General features: G+C 35.6%; 1 protein-coding gene across 1 annotated transcript in view; it reads right to left on the bottom strand.

The window, feature by feature from the left end:
- Positions 1-25,238, bottom strand: part of eif3hb (eukaryotic translation initiation factor 3, subunit H, b) — a 46,485-nt gene that overhangs the window by 1,510 nt on the left and 19,737 nt on the right. Inside the window, 5 exon segments of the mRNA XM_016441856.1 lie at positions 1,039-1,171; positions 3,123-3,243; positions 12,754-12,903; positions 14,225-14,324; positions 18,311-18,478. Coding sequence (XP_016297342.1) covers positions 1,039-1,171; positions 3,123-3,243; positions 12,754-12,903; positions 14,225-14,324; positions 18,311-18,478 — 672 coding nt within the window.

Consider the following 25,238-nt stretch of genomic DNA (forward strand, 5'->3'; position numbering starts at 1 on the left):
TATTTGTCACGTATTTAAATTACAATATTGTTACTATGTACATATTACACAGACAATATTAAAAAATATTAGTTGCAATATGTGTTTGAGGTAATGTCAACAATTGTGCACTTCTAAATCTAAATATTTGACAAATAAACTTTAAAAAAAAAGTAATCTTCTCATTGTCATTTGATTGCAAAAATGCCCAAAATATAATATAATCAATTTCAAAGGCTGAACATTCAAAATCTGAAACAGCGTGTTGCTGAGTAAACAGCATGACTCTAGAGTTACATAACAGAGTCCAGCAGTCGAGGGTACAAGACAACATGACAGACATATCACCCTCCTCCAGCTATTTTCTCTCAGACAACGGCTGATCTATAATATACTACCTCCATAACAAGTTAGAAACAATTGCTTTAAATCAATCTCTGGCAAGGCCTCTGTAATGTTCCTCATAAATTACCTCTCTTCCCTTTTTTCCTCCCTTCCATCTCAACTCCACAGGACAGAAAAAGGGACAAGTCCAAATCTTTTCAGATCCAAATGAGACGAAATGAGGAAGAGACGGTTAGCGCTGTGTTGGGATGCCTCACATCGATCAAAAGCAGAGATTTGGCTTCCATTACTGAGCAGACACTAATCATCCACTTAAAGCGTGTAAACACAACTTGTAATGTGTAAACATTATATATTTCTACTTATGCTGGAAAGCCTGACAAACTGATTTGAAATAACAGTTCGATTTTTAATTGAACCATTTTGAACTTTTAAGATTAAAAAGTTTGCATGTGTTTTTTGTTTAGCATCATATTTAAGGTTTTTATGGCTCATATAGTACGATAACGAAGAGACTCGTACTTGAGGGAAAATTCCCAAACTGAGCAAAAATATGCAATTTGGTGTTCTTGCTGATGTTTATATCATATTTATATATGTGTGAGTGTGTGTAATAATATGTGTATTATATATATGTAATCATAAATTATTTATATGATAAAATATATGCTATATTATTTATAATATCAAATGCTTGCAGGAAAGATGACATACTAGCAATGAGCAGGGTGTCCATTCGTGGAGGCGGCTGAGGAGGTTTGAACATCTTGCTCAGGTCTTCCTCAGGAAGCGGAGGCTCTCCTCGACTCTGTCTCTGCGCATTTTACTGTTGCCGTCTCTGAATGTACTGTAGAGGGATGAAGAACAAACGGTTATTCTGAACTTGATATCCCAATCTTTTGTTATTAACCGGCAGGCTGCCTGAATGAAAGCAAATCTTCTGAGAGGCAACCTTTTAAGATGGCCATGACAGGCCAGGAGAGGTGGCAGTGTGTTTAAAAGAAGGGGAAGATGACAGCTGGAACAATAGACACTGATGACTGTGTTGTGAAGGAGCTGTCTAAAAAAAAAAAAACTAAACTGTACTATACTTCCGATAACATCAGAGTAATCATTCAACTAATCACTGATAATGCAAGTGGCATTGTGTCCTTTGTGCCTCCTTGTAATCAATCACATTTTCTGCATCAGGTATTAATTAGATTTCAAGAAATTAGTAAATAATGAGAGAATCACTATCATTACAGTATCAGGGGAATTTGGGAGGTCACATGTACTTCAACCAATCACAAAGAGTCCAGCACTGAGGAAGGCCATTACCACCTCGCCTCTCCGGTCTCATACAGACCTTGATATACAGCCACTCAATAAATCTCTTTTAACTTCACTGGCTTTATACTGGAGTCAGTGCCTTGGCTGGCTGCGTGGCACAAAAATCCCAGACACTCTCGCATTAATAGGAAGATTTGCAGCTTTATATTTGAAAATGAACTTGGATGAACCTCATGAAGAAAAATCAAGGTCATACTTCACCCTACAATTCTGCATAGAGACAATAAAAACTATTTGTTTGGACCACTAAGATTTTGTTGTTCAGTACATGATGTATCCTCCTTACATGTGTACCAGATTCTGTATATACAATACCATTCATAAATTTGTGGTTTTTAAGAAAAATTATAAACTTAATGATTATAATTATAATGATTATAATTTTCTTGCATTATCATTACACTTACAGTATGCTCACCAAGGCTGCGTTTGATCAAAAATACAGTAAAATCTTTAATAATGTGAAAAAATATTTTTAAATATATAATTAACTGTTTTCTTTCTTAAATCTATTTTTTAATGTACTTTATTCCTGTTATAGCAAATGGCACATTTTTAGCATCCATTACTCCAGTCTTCAATCTCACATGACCCTTCAGAAATCAGACTAATATGCTGATTTGGTGTTTAAGAAACATTTATTATTATTAAAAACACTTTCATTATATACAGAACAATTTTTTTTTTTTAAATGTAAAAATTACAGGAGAGATGTGTAAAAACAACCTTGAAATATTATTTGATCTCTTCATGCAAAAATGTCATTCATTTACAATTTTTGTCTTTTGCTTTTCGGGGTGTAATATGATCTAAACATTTCTTGACTGTTTTCATGAGAATCACACTTTCTATTGTCTACACCATGAATGAACAAATAAACAATTATTTAAGAGTAAGATCTTTAATTGCTAAAAAACTGTACCAACCAAAATGCACCCTGTGTTTTCGAAACAAAGCTTTGATTACAGCCTCAGAGCTAATTCCTGGGTTTCGGGTTGCACAGTTTCATCAATTACAACTGTATTATAATTATATCTTACAGAGCATAACATCAAAAGTGAAACATCAAGCCTCATCAGATGCTCATTCAGCGCAAGCCCCTTATTGTGATCTTTGTGGTGACAACCTGTTTTCCCATGAGCACACATCGCGCTAGCAAAGCTACCATTAACGGTAACTAGCATTTACAGGCTTATGACAGCTCTCATCCCACAAGCACATCAAAGCATTCAAAAGTGTGCGCTCCCCCCATGTCACAATCATCCACAGCCCACTCCCACGTCCCTGTAATATTCTGGTCCCAAGATATGGCTCTGTTCCTTCTACCATCTGCTAAGTGAAAATCTGATCACTTGAAAGTAATAGCACACCTTTTCTCAACAAGCTGGATGATTTGAGGTATCATTGGGAAACAGTGTGGGAAAATCTCTAGATGAAAAGACAGGTGTAGCCGTTTGATGGATTACCTGATGTTTCTGCTGCTGTTGCTTGCTGAGACTGCAGCAGTAGTTGTTGTACTTGACAATGTCCTGACTCATGTCGTCCACACGGTCCATCAGCATCTGCAGGCTCTTCTCCAGATGAGTACTGCAGAGGAACGACGAGGTGAAGACGTTTGAATAATGGAAATGATGAATGTGCATTTGATTGCTTGATAATTAGTGAACGCTTCTTCATAGTGTCTTACGGTACACAAAAATAAATGTATTTTATGAATAGCATGGAGAAACTCAGGTAAACCAAAAGAGAAGCTGACTAATTCTTACATTCACAGTTTTTCCATAACCTGACTTTTATATAGACGTCACATTTTTTTAAGCAAGGTCACAAATATACTGAATGTTAAATGTGAAGTGATTTAAATAAATAAATAAATAAATAAATAAACATTAAGAAAAATCAAAGCCATGCTGCAAAAAAATTGGAAAAAAATATATATTTATATAATGAAGAAAATATTTTTAAAATAAAAATAGGCTTTTCTTAATTACAAATATATTACCATTTATAATTTGAATGAAGACTCTTATACTCACTAAATATGTATTTGATGAAAAATAACTCTTTTCTATTTTAATGTCTGAGCAGCAGTATATCTAAACATCCTTAAAACGTGATGAATTTTTTCATTGCTAGCGAATAAAAGGATTTTTTTGCTCACACCATGTTTGTAGTGAAATTTCAGTATGCTTGGATTAGAAATGTAAAACTCTGCCAGTATCTTGGCAACGCCATAAAGATCAAAATCTTATGGGAAAGTCAAATGATCAAAGCACATCTTAACCATCAACAGAGTAACACAGAATTTAAAAAAAAGCAAATAGCATGGATTCCTCATTAATAATTCATCACGTTCCACATGCATCAAGATCATTTGCATGTATCATGCGATATGCAAAACAGGTCCCACTGTAACTAGTAGAATGATATCTATATTTTATAACAGGACAGCAGCCCGTAGGACCAAGGATTGGGAAAATGTCTTCAAAAGCAGTTTATCTGTTCTTGGTAAACCCCATTAACAACAAATTAGCCTCGCCAGCATGTTCCATTCATCTTGAAGAAAAATGCAGGACGTATGTGGGGAAGTGAGATCCCGGGGGTGCGGACAAACCAGGAGCAGCTCTCTATCATGCATGAACATGTATACCCTGGTGCACATCCACACAGAGATGTATGTTAACACCAAGTCATCTTGTAAGGTCTATGTATGTGCACTACAAAGAAATCTCTCATTAGCTGCTGGAACAATCCAGATAAAACCAGATTAGTCTTTTGGAACAAGGTAGCTGGTTTGCAACTTCTCCAAATGGGTGATTACTCAGTTCAAGCTAGTAGATCTTGGACCAGCAACAAACCAGCTTTATGACCTGGTCAACAAGCCTGGAACAGCTTAATAAACTTTATTACTTACTAAATTCTATACTACTTTGTGTAAAAAGTTGTTGTAAAAAATGTTTCAAAAAGTAAATTATGATACTGCAACGTTATAAAGTACAGTTTGAAAAATTTATATTAATATAATTGATAATAATTAGTATTATAGACTCATACTTATAATTATAAATTAATCAGATTTTCTAAAGTTTACATTTAACATTCTTATTAAATTATTAACTAACAATAGTTTAGCAACATTTAAGATAATGCTTAATGCTTAAATATCCAATATCAGCCAACATTCATAAATTAAAAACATCCCTAATATTGACCAATATATTATTATGGACCGTGTGGCTTTAGTATACACATATCGGTTCAACAAATGAATGGCAAAATGGGTCTGTTAATAGGTGACATGACAGGAAGCAAACTTACTGCGTACTAAAATAAAATGTTTTACAAAAGCAAGACTCAACTCCTTAGCCAAATGTTGATTTACAGTTGATATACGATGTTGTGACACTCCAGAAGTGCAGCGGCAAACCGTAGACGCACCCTCCACTACATTTCCAAAACACAGAGAACAAGACCCAGAAGACTGTGGATTGCAATAGAACACAAATTCAGATTATGACTGATGACCATAAAAACGGCAGTGAACAAAAAAGACGACACAAGTTCAGGGAATCTGCTCACTGTACATTTAAAGAGAAGATTGTACTGTAAACCACAGCTTAACTAGACTCCGAACAGCAAAAAAAAACACATACACAGATTTTTCTTTTTCCCTTTAACTGCCCCTACAGGGCGAGTTATATAGTTTGCTGGCTCTGCAAGTTTGGCAACAAAGGAAGCTTGTGGAGACTAAAAGAGAGAAAAGAGAAAGAGGGAATGTGTGTGTGTGTGTGTGGCCCTGGAAGCAGTTTTTAATGTTTCTGAAGAGTCTTTCTGTGGAGGCGCGCCAGCTCTGATGAATGAGGGCAAGCATCCCTGTATGACCTCCATCTTTTACCATGCACCTCATTATTCAGAGTCCAATGAGCTCTATGGATCTTTCCCTGTCCCGCTATCTGAATCTCACCCACACACACACACACAAACACACATATGTTTTTTTATATTTATTTATATATATTTGTATTTATTTTCTATAAATCATTCTTTATATTATTTTCTTTAGTTTTTTTATGCACATTTGCATATTTGTGACAAACACTGATGACAGCATTATTGCTTGATTTTTTTTGGGGTCATATCTATATAGCAATAATAATCATAATTATTATTGTTGTTGTTGTTGTTAATAATAAACAAAGACAGTTAAAAGCTAACAGCTTTATACACTACTAGTCAAAAGTTTTTGAACAGTAAGATTTTTAATGTTTTTAAAGAAGTCTCTTCTGCTCACCAAGCCTGCATTTATTTGATCCCAAATACAGCAAAACAATACAATTTTGAATTATTTTTACTATTTAAATATGTATTTTCAATTTGAATATATTTTAAAATGTAATTTATACCTGTGATTTCAAAGCTGATTTTTAGCATCATTACTCCAGTCTTCAGTGTCACATGATCCTTCAGAAATCATTCTGATTTGCTGCTCAAAAAAAAATTTTTATTATTATTATTATGTTGAAAACAGCGGAGCTGAATTTTTTCAGGTTTCTTTGATGAATAGAAAGTTCAGAAGAACAGCATTTATCTGAAATAGAAATCTTTTGTAACATTATAAATGTCTTTATCATCACTTTTGATCAATTTAAAGCTTCCTTGCTAAATAAATGTATCAATTTCTATAATTTCTTCTTTTTATTTCAGATAAATGCTGATCTTTGGAACTTACTAAAAAAAATTTACTCAACTGTTTTAAATATTGATAAGAATAATAATAATATTGATAATAATACTATTAATAATAATAATAATAATAATAATAATAATAATAAATGTTTCTTGAACAGCAAGTCAGTATATCAGAATGATTTGTGAAGGATCATGTGACACTGAAGACTGGGGTAATGATGCTGAAAATTCAGCTTTGATCACAGGAATAAATTACATTTTAAAATAGATTCAAATTTAAAGCAGTTATTTCAAATAGTAAAAATATTTCACAATATTACTGTTTTTGCTGTATTTTGGATCAAATAAATGCAGGCTTGGTGAGCAGAAGAGACGTCTTTAAAGAAACATTAAAAATCTTACTGATCAAAAACTTTTGACTGGAAGTGTAGTTTCTTTCTACAGTATAAAACTAACCATGACCCTTAATGTTTCAACAACAAAAAAAATGTATGAATAATTTTTACCTTCAAGAACTAGCTATGTTCTGGGAACAGTTTTGTCCCTAAATTGAAGCTAAGTAAAGCCACAAACCCAGCAAAAGCTCAGTAACACAGATACACTTGCACCTCCTATCTTCATCTCCTGGCTTTCATTAGCATATTTATTAACATTTCACCATTTCTGTTTCTCGCTCTGTCTGAAACACACACACACAAACAAATCAAAACAAAACTCTGCTGATCTAAAATGGGCTTCATGGATAAACTGCCAGTGACTGCAGTCTCAAATGACTCAGTGAATATTAACATCCTCTAAAAAGACAGTTGGAAGTTGTTTATCTATTATTTGATTAGGAAAGAAAACACCATTCATGACTGTAAGTGGAACCTGTCAGTGATGCAGTCGCATGAGGTGAGCGTGTCCCAGTAAAAGCTGAACCGCAGGAGAAAGGTGACTCATTAAAATCACACCATCCTATTTCGGAGCACTATTGACGGAAGGTTTGGGTCATCTGGAGTCATCGCAAACCGCCACAGCATAACACAACACACGCTGGCCAAAACACACAATGAACCAGCATAAGTCAATCGAAACCACTTATCTTAACACATGACAGTAATGTGTCACAGACAATGAGAGGTACTGATCAACCATGAAAACTTGTACTTTGGGAAAACTATTACAACAAAGCAACAGATTTCAGAGAGACAGAGTTGACACAGTATCCAGACGCGACATGACAAGTAATTTGTCTGTCTGCACCGAAACAGACAGTTTATTCTAACAAGACAAGACGAGCGTCACATAATTTGTCTGTCTACACTAAAAAGAAACAATATATTAAGGCATAGTTCATCCCAAAAAAGAAAATTCATATTTACTCACCCTAATGTTGTTTCAAACTGTATCACTAAATTTAATTTATGGAACAAACAACATTTTTAATTTAAAATAATATATTAGTTACTCCTCTTCAATATAATAAAAAACTTTTTTGCAATATAATCAAAGTCTTTTAAATCTATACAATAGATTTGTGTAAAAAACAAACAAAATAAGCATTTAAGTAGTTATTTAATGAATTGTTTTTTTGTTTGTTTGTTTTTTGTCAGATCTCAATGAATTAATAAATGAATCATAAATCATTTAGACTGCTCCGGTTCTTGAGTTCAGCTCACTGAGTGATCTAGCTGCATCAGTTAACAGCTCATTGGAGGAGAAGATCAGAGAATAACAACTTACAGGTGCATCTCAATAAATTAGAATGTCATGGAAAAGTAGAGAACCAGGGTGCCAAGAACATGAGAAAAGGTAGAGAAAAAGAGAAAATAATAAAAGGAATAGAGAAGGGTTAGCACTGGACCCACCAGAGGGTTGAGCTCATTTTAAATTGGGGCTGTTGCCGCCCCAGACTTACAGATTCTCACACACCCACCCAAATCACGTCCTCACGCCAAAATACTGTAATACTCATAATTCTTTTTTCATTTGGCTAAAGAACAATTTCGCCCCCAGATGAGGAGTGAGCCTGCTGGGAAGGATGGGAGAGAGTAAGAGAAGGAGAGAGAGGGAGAGAGAGAAAGACAGGGAGGTATTGTGTTAGTAAGGCTGCAGTGGTTCAGTGTTTGCTTTGGTTTCTAGGGTAACACCAGACTGCAAAGAGATAACTTAAACAGATGTGGAGAACCCAGGGAGGGAGAAAAAGACGAAAAAATAAATCAGGAAAAATAACGAAACAGAAAAGCCACAGATAAATCCGCCTTGTCTGTGACTGTTTCTGGTATTTTGGTGTTTAAAGAAAGAGCAAATCATGTCCAGAGAGAGAGAAACCAGAGCGATTAAAAGAAAAGACAGAGGGGAAAAAACTGGAGAAAATAATTATAAGAAATTCATGTGATTTACTGATTTAAACAAAAAAGGAAAAAATCTATTTATAAACATGGATGGCAGGCATGCAGGTTGTCAGTCACAGAGATAAAAACATTTAATTTATTTTTCCAAATTCTTAATCATTCACGTATACAATTAGGGCTGTCAGAACTATGAAATTTTGCTATAATAAAAAATTATATGAAAAACTGTCTAGTCTGTATATATGTTATCTGAAGCATAACTTTAACACACACTGAGGATTTCCTTTAAAGATTAAATTATTTAATATAACAAGAATGTGATATTCCAAATATTTATTTATTAAGTAAATATTACGAATATTACTATATAAAATATAAAAGTCCACTTAAATTCACACAATTTTTATGGAACCTAGCCCTCTTGAATAAAATAAAAATAAAAATAAAATAAAGTCTTCTTTAGGACTTTATTATATATTAATTGAGACTAATTTAGAGACAACCTGGAATATTTGCACTTGTAAAAAATCAAATTTTAAGACCGCAGGACTACTTGAATAAGAAAAGGTAATATTTGATTTAAAAGATTGTAGCATCTAAAATGCATCCTTTTCCTTAAACATTCACATACATGAATACTTAAAAAATATAACGCTGGTTAATCTACCCACGTGATGCATGAGTGTGTATGCATCTGTGTGTATGCGCGTGTGAACATCCAGTTTCAGAGAGGGAGGTAATTATGAATGTATTCTTTCAAGTCCTCAGCAGTGCGACGAAGGTTCCTCCTTTCATCTGGAAACACCAAATCTGGTAGGACGAATTAAGAGAGACAAATTAAAAAGATAAAATTCCCTTTCTAGTCAGCAGACAGAGACCTTCAAACCCCTCTTGGACCATTGACAATTCAAAAAGCAGCGACAAAAATGAATGTTTCTGTCCCAAAAAGCATAATCTCAACCATAGCTGCTCCGAAAATAATTAATAGATTAAAATGATAATTGGAAACTCAAACCTCCCCTCCCTTCCCCACAGATCCTTACAAGCTGTACATGGCGGACAAATTTAAATTAAGAAAAAATAAGAGTGGAAAAGAAATGAAATAATAAAAGTGTGTGAAATATTGATAGCGTCTGATGTATTGTCTCATCTGCGAGATCACTGAGGGCCGACCATGACAAACAGGGGAACTGAAGAAGAAAATTGACCAGCACAATGATCTATAGGAAACGATCATTCATAAAGCGAGCCCATATTAACATCTATTTGTCAATGGTCGCTGAGGGAATTTTCTCAATGTTGTATTTCACTCTCTTCCACAGAAAAGAGCTGTTTATATGGAGCAAAACAGATTGAACCAATCCATACTAAAAAACACTCAAATCGATATAAGATCAAGGCAGCCATGCAAAATGGGAGTGAAAATGGTGTTGCTTGCATCTCCTGTATCTTTCCCAAAAACTGTGAGTGGATTAAAAGTGTCATTTTATCATTGAAGCTAATTTAGACTATATTTAAAGTGTAAATTATTATTCCCAAATCGAGTGCTTGTTTTAGCCACCTGACCTCATGTGCACTGATTCAACAAGTGCTGCGAGTTTGCCCTTTGTTATGACCTATGCAAAACAGAGCTTATCTGTTTACACAAGAATACTCAAACCGAGCATCATTAAACCCTCAATGTCAAGAGTCACAGAAAAGTGCAGGGTCTACAAATACATCTAGTAAGGTTAACACAAGACAGGTTCTTCACGATAACCATCTCTTTGAGGGTCATAGGAAACTCATTTGATTTTTTTCCAATAATTCTAGAATATTTTTTGCCAGAACTGGGCCATAGTGAAGTTTGGGGTCTGTAAGAATTTTGATGTTTTTGAAACAAGTTCTATCCTATGCTCACCAAGGCTGCATTAATTTGATAAAAATACAGTGAGATTGTACTAAATATTGAACAGCTATATTGTAAAATGTATACTTTAATATATTTCATTTTTTATATATTTTCATGAGCCATTAAACCAGTCTGGCGCGTGACGCGTCAACGTGCTCTGGCATAGTAGACATAGATATTTATAAGTAGATCCCCACGGCCCATAGAAACAGTCACTAATGAGGAATCTACTTATATATGTCTATGTCTACTATGCCAGAGCACATACACGCGTCACGCGCCGGATGTTGTGAATGCGCTCAGGACAGCTGGACATTGCGGTGGATCAGAGGTAAAAAAAAATGATATAAATATTGTTCAGTTTCTTGCACAGACCGATCGTTTCGTGTCTTAAGACCTCAATGTATCGTCACGAGCCGCAGGGTTTAATTTGGTTTTGTCTGTGTATGTTTTTTTGACTCTCAAAGCTGTGGAGCCCATAGACTGCCATTATATGACTGACAGACTGCAACGGTTTGAGTTAAAAATCTTCGTTTGTGTTCTACTGAAGAAACAAAGTCACCTACATCTTGGATACCCTGGTGGTAAGCAGATAAACATCAAATTTTCATTTTTGGGTGAACTATCCCTTTAAGTCTAAAAACAGCTTATATTGAAGCCAAATTGTGGACAAAACAACAGCTTGTGGAATGTACCACTTTATGATGTAACAGTGTGGCTAAACACCGCCTCCGCAGAAGATGATCAATGCCTGCTGCTACATCACTGCCTGTTTAGCCCTGCCTACCGATCCTGCATTACTGGCTGTTTAGCACCGCCTACCGATCCTACTTAACTGGCTGTTTAGCCCCGCCTACCGAACCTACATTACTGGCTGTTTAGCCCCACCTACCGATCATACATTACTGGCTGTTTAGCCCCACCTACCGATCCTACATTACTGGCTGTTTAGCCCCGCCTACCGATTCTACATCACTGCCTGTTTAGCCCCACCCACCAATTCACACACATACTGCTGTAGGTAAATGGCAAGAGCGGCAAAGGCAGGTCTACGCAGAAACCAAATGATAAACTTTATTTGATGAACTTCATTTTTAATAAAGTTCCAGACCGCGTCATTAAGAACTTGGCCTTTGTTCTCTTCATTTTACCGTGGATTTGTTTATGGACAAGGCACAATTTGACGCAGGATTTTCAGAAAGATTGAAACTAAAAGACGATGCTGTGCCGACTATATTGGATCCGAAGTAGCGCCACACAAGTGTGACTAACTGTTTTCATCACATGATCACTTCTGCTTTGTCTGTTATTACAGATCGTTTGATATATACTGAACCAAAATCACAGCAATGTCCATCTGTGAAGAAAGTATGCTGTCAAACATACATAACTGTCAGCCAATCATAGCAGTGGGCATTTACTTCTGAGTCTTACTTCTAAATTATGATGTTTTTTGATGTAAAAATCCTGATAACATTATATGTGGACCTCAGGGAACAGTATAAAATAAAAAACAAAGGCAGTTCATGACCCCTTTAAATTAAATCTTACTGAATCATAGTCCTCACAAACACAAACTGAAACCAATGGAGTACTCTTAAAAGCAGGAACTGCAAAACATGATTTAATAGCTGCCAGCAAATGTTTTTAGATGCTATTGTTGAAGACAGAGAATGTGCTGCAGAACTGACGTTTTGGTGACGGTGGTGCTTAAAAAGGGATGAATTTAGAAACAGAGAGGGTTTTAGTGCATGGTAAAAACCTTTCCTAGAAAGTGTGTCTTTAAATTCATCCCCACATTTGTTCTGTCAGATAAAGGTAGGAGATGTCTAGCTTCTGTCAGAATGAGGAGTAAAGCTGCTTGTGAACTGTCATATTTGAATGTTCACTTCAAGTTCAAGAGGTAAAAAGTCTGAGGACTGTCTAATGAACAGTTTCACTGTTAGCAAAATCCTTTTATTTAGATAGTCTAGCATGAAAGCCATTAAAAGCAGACGTCCTTTTGGAGCAAATCACCTGGGCGGCAATGACCTCTTCATTGGTCCTCATCAGAGATAAGTTACTGCTAATGTGAGCAAGCATCATTAGGGATATCTCAGCACTAGTATAAATTTACACATGTCCTCATTCGCATTGGGAAATACTGCACTTGTATAGTAATGCATGTGTGTGTGGTCAGACCTGCTGGAAAGGTTCAAGAGCTCGTGTTTGTCTGCAGCAGTGGATTTGTCCTCCAGCTCCCACAGCAGAACGTTGATGAGATGAGAGTTCTTGATGACAATGGGCACCTCCTCGAACATGTTCTCATTACCCACGCTAGCCTTCTTCAGCCTGCGCACACAGAAAAGAGATTTTCATTGTCATTGATCCATTTTCAGAATCTGGAAGTGACCCCTGTCAGAGATTTGACATCACATTTTTGATAACAGCAAGCTAACACTGTGGCCTAACTAGGCACAATATGTCAAGTTTCAAGCAATTTGTCAGGCCATATTGAAAGTGAAACAGCTGTGCGATTTGACATAATCATGGCCAATTTGGAGGAGCAGGATTATGGCCCAATCAGATTTCACAGTGAGCAGGGCCACCCAGCATGACACTGAAATCAACAGAAGCCAATCAACAGACAAAAGGTCCTTGCTCATTATGTATAAAGACAAAAACATCACTAATTTGCTTACTTTCACTACCTTTCTTTTGAACCCCCTTTCTACTTCCTCCCACTCATTCCCAATCAGTTTTTGACTTTATCCCCCTCATTAGGATCTGCTTGTGGTCGAGTCTCCTGCAATGTGGGAGTGAAAGGCACTATGTGAACAGATCACTCTAGTTAAATGATTGGATGATTTCAACTCTTCTCCATTACTAATCGCTCCATTAGACAAGCACTCTAGGCTGATTAGTCAACTGATTTCAAAAGGCAGTTTTTGTTTTGATGGGTTTTTTTTTTTTTTTTCAGATCAGAATTATAAGAGAATATCTCAAGCCAAACTACAAGGGAGACTGAAGTAAACAAGGGAACGGACCCTTTATCCAGACTCTCAGCCAATCCATCATTCACCAATACAAAAATGCAAGATGTTGTCTACAACAATATATAATAACTTAACAGTTAAATAAGTAAAAGAAAAAGGTTATACAACACCTTTAGAAATAAATTTAGGAATAATATACATAAATAAATAGAAAATATAATATAATGTAATGTAATGTAATGTAATTAAAAATGAAAAATATATCCTCATATATATATATATATATATATATATATATATACACACAAACACACACATTTGATATTCTGGTCATTTTTTTTTTCAAGCACATTTTACCAATTCCATAAATCTGAACAACTACTACTTTTGTATTTAGTCATTTATAACCTGCTTAATAATTCTACATACCCTGGTATAAGGCATTCCAGTCCTTGTTAATTATATATCACTTATAAATTATTAAATATAAACTTATTGGTAGTTATTAAGATCAATGTGGTTGGGAATTGGTAAAATGTGCTTGGAAAAAAAATATGACCAGAACATCAACTTACATAATAATTATGCACACACTGTGTGTGTGTGTGTGTGTGTGTGTGTGTGTGTGTAGTCCATCTGCATTAACTTAATTGACTCCCAGGGATTTAAAGGCTTACCCATCTGCCGAGAAGTCCTTCTCTTTACAGATCTCCATGAGTTTTGGGGTCAATCTGTAGGCTTTCAAGTACAAAGAACCCTGGGCTGTCTTGATGGGATCTACAGAGAAAGAGAACCAAAGACAAAACATGGATGGTCTTTCTGAAGATAGCAAACAAACCACAGTGTTCCGACTTGCTCAACACAGGGTACTATCTATAAGCTTCAAAAACAATAAACACTGTAGCAAGACCAAAATACAAAGGCAGTAAAGGCTGTTATGACAACCGTATGAAAGGTAAAATTGAAGATATGAAGTTTGAAAAGATGCAGTATATGTTAATCTACCAAGGGAACAGAACTGTCAGCCAGTCAAAGTGGATTAATCTCACTGTCAGAAGGCTGACATTTTGAGTGTAAAAAAAAATCATTAATGTTCTGTCGAAGATGGGCAAATCTTGCCAGTCAGCTCTGCCCGTTATCCATTATCCAAAGACAGGATTTATAGCACGGTTCTGTTCTGATATTAAATGCATTTAGACACCGTGGAAAGATGATCGTCTGTCTTTTCAAACTGTCTTGAAACTTCCCAAATGACATAAAATGGCAATCTAAAACAACTCAAGGAGATCTCAAGATCTGCTTAGACACAGGTAAGATTCAGTTAGTCTTCTTCAAGTACCTGTTGAAATGGAGTGGACTGAATCAATACCAGGTTTGAGGATTTATTTATGTACCACTTCTGAAAGCATCCACAATGCCTTTTGCAACAACAGTGTACGCAACTTGAAATGATAAAAACAAAACACAAATACAGAAATAAGCAGAAGTGCATGATGAAAATTAATTTACTAAAATGTATTGTATTGCTAAGTGGTTTCTAGGGTGCTGCCACCCACCAACATCTCTGACTTGTGTAGTGTATCAAGCTATGATAATGAGAATATAGCAAGGTAATATAATTCGTAAAGAATTATTTGTATTGATATCAAATTTTGGACCCAACTGTATGTTTTTTTTTTTCAGCTACAGCTACTAACTCACAAAAAAAATCAAACATACAGCCATTACATTTCCTAAAAAAAATGCTAAGAATTTCTCAAATTCACAACATATCATTTGAAACAAAATACAATAATATTAATTTAGAAAAAGAGAAAGACAGGATATTTTTTCACAAATTTTTAACCATTTTTGACTATATAACATACACATAAAACCAAGCATACAGCCATAAAATTATACAATTTCCTAAGAATTCACAAATTGTGAATTAATTGGATGGATGGACGAGAGATCCCCAATTTCTGACCCTCCCATTACTAAAATGTGCATAAAATCAAGCTTTTAGTAATAACATTTCCTAGTAATTTCTCAAATTTCACTAAATATAATAATAAATACATGAAATTTAGTATATGAATATGAATATACTACAAATACTAGGAACTGAATCATGAATGCCATATAATGACATGATGCACGATGATGAATCAGAAAAAAATTCACTAGTGGTCTCAACTCCACTACATGTCCTTTACTTAAAAAAAAAACACCTAGTACCTGAGAGCCAGAAGAACATATGAAACCATGTCTATCAAGTCTCACAGTTTGTGGACCCATTGGCCCTCTGAATGCTTTCATTGTTCATGTGGAGAGTGCGTTTGGTGCAGGGTGGGGTTTCTGGCAGCTGCTAGGTGTCTTGATATATTTTTAGTGAGGAGCGCCTGCTTGCCACCACAAGGAGGAGACTGAACAAACACTCTGATAGGGATCCACATCTGGCCTGAGGGGGAAGTCTGAAGAAAGTTACAGACAGCGTGGACCACGAGACCGAGAAACGGACAGGGGCGTGAATGAAGGAGGGGTGCGAAGAACAGTCAAAGTTTTATGTTTACGTTTTCATCCAAATCCGCACTGGAATCAGAGCGCGTTTACGACACTGCTGTCCCAGCTAGGTGTGCGAGTGGAGGTGTACAACATTTGTTTGTGTGAGTTCAGGGAAACAGATCTGTTGTTAATGCAGCTTGTCTGACGATTCCTCCGCCCTCGTGCCGCCATCGGCCCATCGACATCTGGGATGGGTGGCGTCTGTGCCGGTGGATGAGGGGGTGTCCGGGTCCTGAATCCACTCCTGAAGGTACACATCAGCTCTGCGATAGCAGGCTAAATAAACAGAGGGGAGGAAACCCTGTCTAGACAAGGCTGCTGCTGGGCCCGCTACGCACACCAGCCTCCTGTTTACACAAGGGGGGAATGCTGTCCACAGCCAAGAAACGATGGGGTAGAGAGACGGAGAGAGAGAGAGAAGGGAAAGTGGTAGAGCAAAGCAGTGCAGTAGGAATGAAGTGTGTGTTTGGGTGAGGGGTGCTGAAACATGCTGCTCTGTATGTGTGTGTGTGTGTGTGTGTGTGTGTGTGTGTGTGTGTGTGTGTGTGTCGCGCGCAAGCATGAACAACAGAAATAGAGAAAGGGAAGTCCAGAGGAAAAAAAGCAAAGAGCAAGGTGATACCAGAAAGGACAGCTAAATACCTCAGACACCATGTTTATACTGTATATGCACATAATTTTCCCATTAAGGTACATTTTCTGGTTACGCATTTTATTCAGAAGATATTTACATGCTTCACAGCTATTGGAATATTTATATATACACATGTAATCAGCATAATCCAAATAAACCAAAATGTTTTCTGGAAATACTGGAAAAGTTCTTAACATTTTTAGTCACTTCGGAATTCGGACAGTAAATATAACCAGCTTATTCATGTCCACCATAACAGGATTAACCTTAACCATAATCATGAATTGCAAAATGTTGGTCATTAAATTCTTAGAAATGTAGACATGGCATTTTTTGAATGTTTGTAAAATGTGACCCTGGACCACAACATTTTTTTTAATTGAGATTTATACATCATCTGAAAGCTCAATAATAAGCTTTCAATTGATGTATGGTTTGTTAGGATAGGACAATATTTGGCCGAGATACAACTATTTCAAAATATTGAGAAAAATGCCTTTAAAGTTGTCCAAATGAAGTTCTTAGCAATGCATATTACTCATCAAAAATTAAGTTTTGATATATTTATGGTAGGAAATTACAAAATAGCTTCATGGAACATGATCTTTATTTAATATCCTAATGATTTGTGGCATAAAAGAAAAACCGATCATTTTGACACATGCAATGTATTTTTGGCTATTGCTACAAATATACCCGGTGCTACTTATGACTGGTTTTGTGCTCCAGGGTCACAAATGTTAGTAGAAATCAAATTTGAGTCTCTCTCATTTCAAATGTGTTTTTTTTATTTGACTTTTCACAACTGTTTATATGTAATATCACTAAGAAAATACCTTTGTTTCAGCACCACATGATTCTTCAGAAATTAATTATATTTTGTTGACAGATTTGGGGATCAAGAAACATTTCTTGTTATTGCAAATGTTCAAAACAGTTGTGCTGCTTAATATTTGTGTGGAAATTGTGATACATTGTCAAGATTGATTGGTCAATAAAAAGCTTAAAAGAATAGCATTTATTTGAAATAGAATTTTTGGTAACACTTTAGAATAGGGAACACTTATTCACTATTAACTACGACTTTTCCCTTCATAAATTCCTAGTTTGCTGCTTATTAATAGTTAGTAAGGTAGTTATTAAGTTTAGGTATTGGGTAGGATTAGGGATGTAGAATAAGGCCATGTAGAATAAGGCATTTATATGTGCTTAATTAGTACTAATACATGGCTAATATTCTAGTAATATGCATGCTAATAAGCAACTAGTTAAGAGACCCTAAAATAAAGTTACCGAATTTTTTTTCCACTGAAATAGAAATATTACGTTCCTGTGCACGTTTATGCGTTTTTAGGTGACAAACTGGGAAAAATAAAATGTGCTTTCTGTGGATAATAAAACAATATCATTGGAAACATGTAGGAATAGTCTGTTATTATTTATTGCTAGGTCAGTGTTGTTGTGGGTTTTGGTTCTTCTGCTGTTGTAGGACCTTTGAAATAGCTGAAATCATTTGGCAAAGTGATAAAGTTTTATATGCACATTCTGACTTAAGAGACAAAAAAAGTGTGAGAGAACCTACCATATATAAGCACAACTGACTCTTCGAAGGCGTGCTGGTAGCTGAACTGAGAGTCCAGAAGGGCACGGGTGACAAAAGAACCGTAGAAAGTTGACTGGTACCAACCCACGTGAAGATGATCAATGTTTACATGGCGCAAACTTCTCATCATCTCCATCTGATACTGGACTACAAGAGAAAAGAGAGAGAAATGGCATCAGGGTAGGCATGATGAGGCGTGATGTTGTGATTTCTCAATTGCACATTATGCTTGACGATTATTGTCTCTCTCATTATGAGCAGCCCTGAGCAGCTCTTCACCTGAAGAATAGGTCACAGTCACAACAAACAACAAGGACATGCAAAGTACCTTGAGAGGGAAAATGTTTTACAGATAAAATCATGCCCGCTTTGTTTCATTGTCAGCTAAAAAGCTGTTAAGGGTAATAATTCGCCTGCCCTGGAACCTGGGTTGAATCTAATATTCAACCAATATGAGATTTTAGCTGTGAAGATCTATATTTCTTAATTGAAGATGATGATATTTTGATCAATACACAATTGCTATAAATTTGAAAATCATTAGGCAAAAATAAATGCTAGAAAATTAAAGTAAGAACACTTAATTATACACACACACACCAATAAAACAAAAAAACAAATATAATGTGTTTGGTAAAGTATGTACTCTTTTGGTGAAGAAAAAGTACACACTTTTGAGTGTGTAGTAGAAGAGTAGGCAAGCTTTGGGACATACTATTACGTCACACAACTGCGTCTTTAACGGACGCTCTGTCGCATAGATATACACGCACCCTGTCACTGTAAACTGGCCTATCAATCATCTTGTCACAGTTAACATCCTCCACATTGCATTTCATTTAACTTCCTACCGTACTGGAGAGAAAAGAAGTAGCACATTGAGTGTGTAGTTTTTCTAACGCGTTTTATTCGTGTTTGTAGTTCTCGACCGAATCCTTTGCCAAAGCGCAATGGATTGTGGGCAGTTTTAGCCATTAGAGTGTGCACAGATCCACACTTCAAAAATCGACCTGAAATAGTAGACCATCCGGGGACTTTTGGCATACTCTTTTCAACATACTATGCTTTGGGACACACTTATTCTAATCTCACATACTATTTAGGATGGATAGTATGAACATTGAGACGCAGGGTTTCCTAATTGATATCTTTGCCTTGTTTTGCAGTAAAACTGCCTAAATGCTTAAAACAAGATAATAATAACAATAATCATTCTATATATATATGACTTCCTGTGGTCACCGAATGCTTCAGCCATATGAAAAAAAAAACAGCATCAATATCCTGTTAAACTCAAAACTTTAAAAACCTATATTCACAATTTAGCACAATAGCATCTGGATGCCTTAATATTCAGAAGGATTTTAGGATAAAGTTAGGATAACTGAGGACAACCAAAGTAAGATCAAGGTAATCTTATTTGAATCCACAAATGATTAAATAGCAGTCTGTTCATGCCCAGTGTATAAATCGTCTGTGCTTCAGTGTAAAAACACAGTTTTGTAAAAACACATCCTTTTCTTTTCTAGCATATGCACCATGAGCTTATGAGCAAAAACCCTCTCTGACAGAACTCAGACAACCTTGATGGGGGTTTTAATGCTTAAATGAAATGGATTCTAAGTCTTGGACATTCAAGACCTCTGTTAGCAGTCCAATCTCACTGTATGTATAGCCAATTAGCACTGTTTACTACTGTAGCTTAGTGAATTGATATTTAACATTACATTTCTGTCTGGAAGAAAAAGTTACGCTCTGTAATTAAACTCTACAGCTTATACGTGACCGAATGATCAACAAAGTGAGTGTAAAAAACCTTAAAGAAGATGCACAATAGGTCAATGTTCCTAAAGAGAAGATATTGACAAGCTGATATATTGGCCGAGCCCAAGAGTCTTAAAATTCTCTTGCAAAGGGCATTTTGTAGAGGGCTAAGAAAACTAATATTTGTCCATCCCTAGTGTACAGTATGATCACAGGAATATCTGTGCAAGTACACAAACTTTCAGGACAGACATGCACTTCAGCAGAGTGCACTTACGGAGCACTGGGCTTCCTGTCAACCCTGGAAACTTCGACCCAAACACGGCCAGATTTGGTACTACAGACAGCGATAAATGTACGAACACAGACACATTAACTCCTCGGCTTAGCTGGACAACAATATCCACTCTCGTGTGCCAAGCCAGAATCCTGATGTCCCGAAAATACCCCCTCTGACAATTCAAAGGCCATTCGGTTTTATCCCGAATGCAAAAGGGAGATAGCAGGATTATTAACAGAGGAAACATGTCGAGGATGAACATAACAAGGGTCTTCATTTTATTAAAACAGTTAGAGTGTCTCATAAGGTACATTACATGAGAAGTGGTCCGCTCTCATGAGAAAACATCTGCGATATGAAGACTAGCCGTAGGATGGAAGGCAACAGTAACTCAAAAAAAATTGAAACTAATCAAATGGTTGATCCTTTGGGGGGGAAAACATCTCTAAAAGGAAATGTGTGAGAAAAGAGGGTTGGAGGGGACGAAAACAAATGGATCTTTTAGAGTGGATACAAAACGGACTTCAAAAGCAGTGAAAAATGTGTGCATTCCAGTACACGGCACAGTTTTAAAACCACAAACCAGATTTTGCAAGGACAAATCAGTTGCATGAGAATAAGGGGGGGCAGAAAAGATGTAAAAAGAAAAAGAGAGACAAAACGAACAAACCCAAACCCCCTAAAACACTTGAAACAACAACACAAAAAACAAGATAATGAGAGTCTTGCTGATGGCATCCTGTAATTAAATGGATTTTCATACGGAAAAAACACCACCCCAAAAAAATATATAAAAACAAGGCCAAACCCACCAGATTTTTTTGCATGGAAGATTTTTTTTGCACGATCCGAGACCTCGCATTAACTTTTTGACTTCTTCTGTGGACACTTCAAATGTTGTGGGTTACAAGCAGAAAAACAAGGAGGCCTAAAAATGGCAGATCTGCACAGCAATGTTGGCGCCTCGATTTCAAAATGCTAATGTTAAAGTAGTACCAAAAAAGAAATGATCAAAGATGTCAAATTAAACAGTACAACATCATCACTCTTTATCACCTCAAGGTCAAAGTAGTAAGGCAGAGTGTATTTTGGGTTGTGTAAATATAATAGCCATTGCTTTTGTCTGTACTTGAATCATGCGGCTTGTTACAGAGAAATGTGCTATATTCCAAGCAACTGGACTAACAATTTTCACCTAGAAAACCATAAAACTATGAATATGATATTCTAGACATGTGCCGGTATTTGGTATGCGATATATCACGATAATTAATATGCACGGCATTGTTATCGTGGGCACTTCAAAATACAGAGAATAATTATTTATTACAAATTATTCCGAATTTTGAATGCATTTTAAGAATACTTTTCACATCAACTGGATAAATGCACAACACCGCTGTAAACTGCGTCAAAGACGCGTGCGCGCACTGATGTAAACAAGCACGGATGAGAAGCGCATAGTGGAACACGTGAGAGATGCTCTGGATGAAAGTGCACGTTCACTCTCTGACAACAGATGGCGCTGAACAGCACAAATGCGGCCGTTACCCCGGAAACAAAGCAGCTGCGCAACTTTCGGTTTCTTAAATGTATTTAAATTATTTTTAAAAAGCCATTCCCAGATTTGTGTATTCGCAGTGGTGTTCATCACAGCACCAAATAGGCTACTTAAATATTTAGACTAAATAGGCTATTTATTTTAAAACTTTTTTACATTTTAATCTGGACTACAAAACTCCCTAGATATTGTTTGAAAGTGTTTTGATTCTTTATTGTTCGGTCACACTTTACATTAGGGCTTCATTAGGGCTTCAAACTCCCAATAAAAAAAATAATAATCTAAACATTCATTAATCTTAGGTAATTCCAATATTTAATAACACATTGTTAAAATCAAAAGTTGCAACTGTGTTATTTAATGAGCCCGAGCTAACATGAACTAAGAGTTGTATTTTTAACAAAGATTAATAACTTCTGTAGCAAATGTAGCTATTGCTCATTGTTAATGTGAATGCATTAACTAAGGTTAACTAATGAGGTCTTATTGTAAAGTGATACCTATTGGTCTTTATAACTCTTTTGCACTTTAATCTGTGTAAAATTTTTAACTTTATACATTTTTTGTGTATTGCTTTATTGTATTTAAATGTTCAGTTATTTTTGTTATAAGAAAAAAGCTATTAAACCTGTTATACTGTATTATGACAACACTTTTTTTTAAAACTAAATTTCAATATCGTTATAATACCGTATACCGTGACAAAAGCATTAGCAATTAATCGCAACATGAAAATTTGATACCGGCATATCCCTAATTCATTAATCTTAGGTAATTCCAATATTTAATAACACATTGTTAAAATCAAAAGTTGCAACTGTGTTATTTAATGAGCCCGAGCTAACATGAACTAAGAGTTGTATTTTTAACAAAGATTAATAACTTCTGTAGCAAATGTAGCTATTGCTCATTGTTAATGTGAATGCATTAACTAAGGTTAACTAATGAGGTCTTATTGTAAAGTGATACCTATTGGTCTTTATAACTCTTTTGCACTTTAATCTGTGTAAAATTTTTAACTTTATACATTTTTTGTGTATTGCTTTATTGTATTTAAATGTTCAGTTATTTTTGTTATAAGAAAAAAGCTATTAAACCTGTTATACTGTATTATGACAACACCTTTTTGCAACTAAATTTCAATATCGTGATAATATCGTATACCGTGATAAAAGCATTAGCAATTAATCGCAACATGAAAAATTGATACCGGCATATCTCTATGATATTCTCAACGTTAGGGTGTGCAAACAACCACTCAACATGCTAGCAACATGATAAAAATCACTCAAAACCTATTAGTAATCCAACAGAAACGCCCTGGCAACCATATTATGGTGGTGATTTACTTCCGAAAAATGTAAAGTATAATTTTTGTTCATATGTTTTGTATCCAAATTAACCAAAAGGAAACCAAAAAGTACTTTCCATCCCAGAATCCTACTTTTACAGGAACAGTCTGATATCATTTACAACTGTAGTCATCTAAAAGTAACCTTAACACAGCCTCAAACTAAATTTAATTCTAATACTAATGACTCAACACGACAGTGACTTTTTCCTCAATCCTTCAGTGCCATGCAGAGGACGGGCGTAAAGGCGTATATATATTAAAAACAAGCCTGTGTTGTGCTAATCAGCTCAGTGAGACACTGGGGCCACTGGTTTATGGAAAGGTTCAGCTCACATAGGCCCCATCCCAAATGGCAGCAGAGTCTACACTTTGTAACATGGCCTACTGGGTAATTGTCCGCTGTGATGACCACACCAATGCAAAAGGGCACATTGTGCCATTCGTGAGCACCTTAAAATGTCCAACGGGACACCCCATGGCCGCAAATCCACATCAAGTGCGGCATTCGGGACAGGGACCACAGTCATTCTGGGATAGGCTTAAATGCATTTTATTTTAGATACTAATGAAAAGTATCATGTCAAAATTTGTAAGTCAAGAAGCTATTCTTTTTTTAATAAAATAGGACATTTTGAATGATAATTAGCGATAGAAATTCAATGAATAACAAATGCATAATAATTATAAATATAACATTTACTGGATGGATGAAATGTTCAAAATTTGCAAAATAACCATTTTTTTCTCAATAAAATCGAACATTTTGAATGATAATTGATGATAAATATTCAATGATTATCAACAAATTAATAATTTTCATTAAAATATTTACTGGCTGAATAAAATGTTCAGAATGTGCAAAATGAACCTGTTTTTCCTCTATAAAATAGAATTGGTGATAATTATTCACTGATTATCAACAAATGAACAATGATGATTATTTAAACATTTATTGGCTGAATAAAACGTGCAAAATGAACCTGGCCACTACAGAACTAGTGTATTTTTTTTCTTCATACAGATGTGTTCCTTTATCGTGTCCTGGATAAATAAGGACAGGATCAAAGGTGACACATGTCATCTGCAGGAAAGTCGATGCAATTTCTCCACACGCTGAAAGCTGGGGCAGCGGCTCGCGATGCTACAGCCCAGCACCTGGAGTGCTAATGAGAGGCGCCATCTCACTCTTGTTCCGTCTATGCACCCGTCTCGATCTCTTGGTCCTTTTCTTCATTTCTCTTCCCCCTTCTTCTGATACAAGGCTCCTGTCTCACAGACTTGTTAGATAAATTCAGACAGTGACAGCTTGTCAGGTCTCTGCGACAGGGTAGGATAGCCCAGAAAAATGTGTGAAGATCTACTTCCCCGAAAGGCATGCGAATTCAAGATCTCAGCACACTTAAAGTGGTAGGTCACCCAAAAAGAAAATTCAATGAAAACCAGTATTATTTTCATAATATTGCCAGTAACTAATAAATAGCCCATGCACAGTAAAATTCTATACTTTGTCTAAATAAATCAAAAATGAAAATACATATAAAATACTACAAATAAAAAAAACTGATTACTGTTCAAAAGTTTGAGGTTGGTAAGATTTTTAACATTTAGTTTTAAGTCTCACAAAAGCTGCAGTTATTTAATCAAAAATACAGTAAAAACATGCTGATTTGATCCTTTAATTTTTTTATTTGTTAAAAATATATGTGTGTGTGTGTGTGTGTGTGTGTGTGTGTGTGTGTGTGTGTGTGAAATAGAAAATCTTAAATCTTCCATTCACTGATAAATCTTCCCCTCCAGTGAGCTATTAACTGTCATGAATGCATCGAGTAACCAGATTAGTCATTTTCATGAACAAATCATTCAAGAACAAATCAGTTCTGTGAACTAAATGAATATAATGACTTAAAAAATCCAGATTAATTCACAAATCACTAAATATTCTCTCACC

Source organism: Sinocyclocheilus anshuiensis, unplaced genomic scaffold (assembly GCF_001515605.1).
Source record: "Sinocyclocheilus anshuiensis isolate Anshui unplaced genomic scaffold, SAMN03320099.WGS_v1.1 scaffold195, whole genome shotgun sequence".
NCBI classification, from domain to species: Eukaryota; Metazoa; Chordata; class Actinopteri; order Cypriniformes; family Cyprinidae; genus Sinocyclocheilus; species Sinocyclocheilus anshuiensis.